Here is a 4,087-nt window from a genome sequence, read left to right on the forward strand (position 1 = left end):
AGTAGTTGCATAGTTTTGTTTATTTTTAGGTTTTTGGAAAAGGGTCTCACTCTAGCCAAGTGTATCCTGAACCTCTAATTCTCCTGCCCACCTCCCAAAGCTGGGATTGACTACAACTGTGTGTTCTAACACCTGGCTTTAATCTATACATCTTCCCCTCCTTCTTCCAACACTGGGGATTTAACTCAGTGCTTTCTATGAGTTAGTCAAGCACTCAGCTATAACCTCAGTCATTTTTGCTTTTCATTTTGAGACAAGAGTCTAAGTTGTCCCATATGGCCTTGAACTTGCAGCAATCCTGCAGTGGTCTCTAGAGTAACTGGGATTACAGATGGCCCACTAGATCCAGCCTAACATATACTTGAAAAAAAATATTCCTTCTTTCCTTAACATATACTTAAAATTATCATATCATTTTCTCCCTGAAAGAGTCCTATCAATTTTCTTTGCTGTGGTTAATATATCATTAACCACCTCCTTTCCCAACTTCACACACACATTAACTTCTCAGTAACCAAATTCTTTTCAATCCTTTCCAAAATACATTCCCAAATCCTCATTTTTCTGTCTCCATTAAATTAGTTTAAGAATTTTACCTTTTAGGTTAAAGAACCAATAACAGACAATGTGGACGGATTATGAAGTGACGAGAACAGGTATTAGTAACAATGACAGACTGTCGATAATCTTCATTGAAAGTCGTATGACTTCACACTAACATTAGTCATATGACTCACGTAAGCCTACTAGGAAAGTCATCAGTTCCTTTACACATGTTCTACAAAAGCTTTCTTAAAACCTCCTCAAATTCTCCTCTCATCTCAAAGACTTGCCCTGAGCCACTACTTCTACACACACACACACACACAACACACACACACACACACACACACACACACACACACACACACACACACACACACATTCCCTTCCCCTTACAAGCTGGAGTTAATCTCCTGCTTGAAGTTTCTACTCTCGTCTATTAACACTTAACTTATGATACTATTAGTACGTGGAAATTAATTACTCCAGGACAGAAGGATTCTGACTTTCTTCTGCACCACGCTTACCAGTTAACTCAGCTGTCTACCCCATCTATAATTTTTTTAGTTCAGGATCTTTTAACCGATGAAAACTTTTCTGTGGCAAGTGATATTCAGTGCTGTTAATTTTAGCACTTTATCTTGAAGTTGTTAGGTACTCAAAAGTATTTATTGAATAGGTAACTGGCCCTAGTTTTTAACAAAGAACTCTCCTACAGCATGTAACCTGCCAAGAGAAATGCGAATAATCAGTAAGAATGACAGGAGAGGCAGTCACCAAAGGAGAAGGAAGTATCTTCAGTAGAACATAGAAAAAAGCAATGTAGGCAGCAACACAAGAATTTACCACCCAAGTCATGTTTTAATATGCTGAATATGTCATTAATCCAAACCACGGAGGAATCTCAGTTCAGATAGGCCATCCTGAGTTTATTACTTAAAACACCACAGACGGATTCCTTCAGAAAGACCTGTCAGCAAGGAATGAAACTAAGATGATATTCTGGGCAACTTGCAGGGTATACATTAATGCAGTAACTGAGTTACCTATTAACAAATCATTCTGTCAACCGAGGAAAGATTTACGGTTTGATTTTACTGTCAGAAGTTGTCTGTTACAAAAAGGATGAGTCACCAAACCAGTAATAAGATTTTATAAAAGGCAGAGTTAGCAATGAAATTTCATAGATTCAAAGCTCGACTTTGTTTCCACCTAATTCCTCTAATTCGGAAAATGAAAGTACAATTCTATTTAGAAGTACATGAAAACCAGGATGCAGAAAAACAAAATACCCTTGACTACATCCTGCCCTATCTTCCCCAGTTCTCCAGCTGTGACTTAGAATGGGAAGTAGGAGAGAAAGACACCGCCTGACAATCTGCGGCCCTATTTGTGGCAGTAGCTGCAGGAAACGGCAGCAGACACTGGGGGCCTTTTTCCTTCTCCCCTCTCTATAGTAAAAAAAAGTCAACTTTTCACTTGGAGAATGAAGGTTTATTCACAAGAAGAGCCTATTGCAGGGTTAGGCTCAAAGCCATCCAGGAAAAGACCAAGAAACTTAAATTATACATAACTGGTACCATTTCGTTGTAATGATTACTATGCTTTTAATTTTAATGAAATAACAACTACAAATGACGGGTGGGATCACCCCGGTTGAGACCTGAGTGTTCTATGAATCTTCTTATTACTGTGCCATCATTGGCTTTCTCTCCTACAGAACTGCTGCCACTGAGCTAAATGACTCCACTAAATGGCAAGACCTAGAGAACAAAAAACAAATTTCCTCATCACCTTCCCCTTTCTTCATTCCTGGGAAAGAAAGCACATTTTCAAATAAGTTACTGAACACATCTTTGGTCATACATTTAAAGAAGAAAATATAGTATGACCCAAGAGAAAGCTGTGGATGTTAAAAGAGAACTCATCAAAACAGAAAGATAGTATGTTTTTCTGTTAATAAGTAGCTTGTCGTGAAATGTATTATTTAAAGATCACAAAGCCTGTAAGATGTACAAATTGAAACAAGGAATCACGGAAGTATCTAATATCTTGACCAAGGATACACAGTGAATTTTCAGAGTATTAGGGCTGTTTCCTTGGCCTAGTATACATGAAGGGACCGCAGAATTTTATGATCAGTGAAGCTAATGTTCTATATCTCCAGACGTTTACATCTAAGGATTAGCAATAAATTTTTTAGGTGTAATTATAAGCCTTTACTCAAATCACTTTCATTACAACTTACAATTTAACCATTGTACAATTTCTCTGAACAAATGCAAGTGAAGGTTCAGTAACAAAAAAAAGTAACTGAAAAGTTAGATTTATTATGGAAACTACAGCATTTAAAATTCAAGTCCCAAAACATGCTAATGCTCAAACCAAATGGATGTACAATTTTCACCTACGGCGAAATCCTTAACTGGGAACTGCAGTGTTCTCTACAACTTACACTTCTGTAGCTATGAAGTAATCACGCCCCCAAAGGGGGAGATGGTGTATCCTTCATTTTTCTTCATATCTCTACTTCTATTTTTTTTCCACGTAAGGAGATACTGTTTCATTGTCTTATAATCCCATTCCATTATCTCAACCCTCACAGCTTCTTAAACTGACACGCCACAAAATCCAACTGTCATGTTTAAACATCGAAATACTCAAGAAATGCACCTGAACGCCCCCCACAGCCTCTCACACCCCAAGGATCCTCTAACAAGCAGTTGGATGGTTCCACAGCAATTAAATGCAGTCAGTAAGATGTGTCGCTTTCCTTCGGTGGTAAGGCTAAGTAGGCCTTTATTGTCCTGAATCCTCCCAGTCTTTTCGACTGTAAGGGAAGCGGGCAGGCACCCCAGTGCGGCTCCTAAGCCTGTCGAAACGTCGGCACGGAGAAGCCCCCCGGATTCTCAATTCAGCTGTCCCCCGCAGCACTGTCGTGAGGATCTGCACGGCAAGATCCGGCTCGCCGGACCCGGGCTCCCGAGTCAGCCCTGCCCACTGCCCGTCCTGTCGCCAGAACGTCTGGTCGCCCTGCCACCCGAATGGGCCCAGCGTCCCGCCGACACCCGCACCGCTCCCGCCCTTCCCCCGCCGCCGCTCGCGGAGCCCCGGGACCCACCTCGAAGAGCTCGGCCGTCGTGGCCATGCCGGCCGGCTGAGAGGCTCGCCCCGCGCTCGAGGCCGTCTCCGCTTCACATGCTGCGCCTCAGAGGCGCGGCTCACCAGTCCCAACTCGGCCTACCGCCTCCGGCCCCGGCTGCGCACCGCTGCGGGTTGCCCGGGTCCTCACACAGCGAAGACAGCGCAAGAGAGCGGCCATGAAGCGGAGCCGCAGACGCCTGTCAGCTGCCTCCCAGCGCCGCCCGCGCCGCTCCCATTGTCACCGCCTCGCACGCCGGAAGTGGAGCTGCGCGCGCCCGGCGGACTTCGCGGGGCGGGCGAAAGGAGCGAGCGGCCGGCTGGCCGCGGAGGCGCTCATTTGAAAGCGAATGACGCGCCTTGAGCCTCGCGGGCCGCCATCCCGGAAGTGGGAGATAAGAGT

At 43.9% G+C, this 4,087-nt stretch overlaps 1 protein-coding gene across 2 annotated transcripts in view; it reads right to left on the bottom strand.

The window, feature by feature from the left end:
- The window catches only part of Exoc5 (exocyst complex component 5), a 46,013-nt gene extending 42,074 nt beyond the window's left edge, over nucleotides 1–3,939 (bottom strand). The window contains exon 1 of one of the 2 annotated variants that reach the window (XR_015638153.1): nucleotides 3,665–3,939. Coding sequence is in view for 1 of the 2 variants with exons in the window: in NM_022204.3 (NP_071540.1) it covers nucleotides 3,665–3,691 (27 nt within the window). In the remaining variant the exon portion in view is untranslated. The remainder of the gene's footprint in view (nucleotides 1–3,664) is intronic. The other variant, NM_022204.3, reaches the window with a different exon arrangement.
- Nucleotides 3,940–4,087: the final 148 nt, after the last annotated feature.

Source organism: Rattus norvegicus, chromosome 15 (assembly GCF_021556685.1).
Source record: "Rattus norvegicus strain SHRSP/BbbUtx chromosome 15, alternate assembly SHRSP_T2T, whole genome shotgun sequence".
Classification (NCBI taxonomy): Eukaryota; Metazoa; Chordata; class Mammalia; order Rodentia; family Muridae; genus Rattus; species Rattus norvegicus.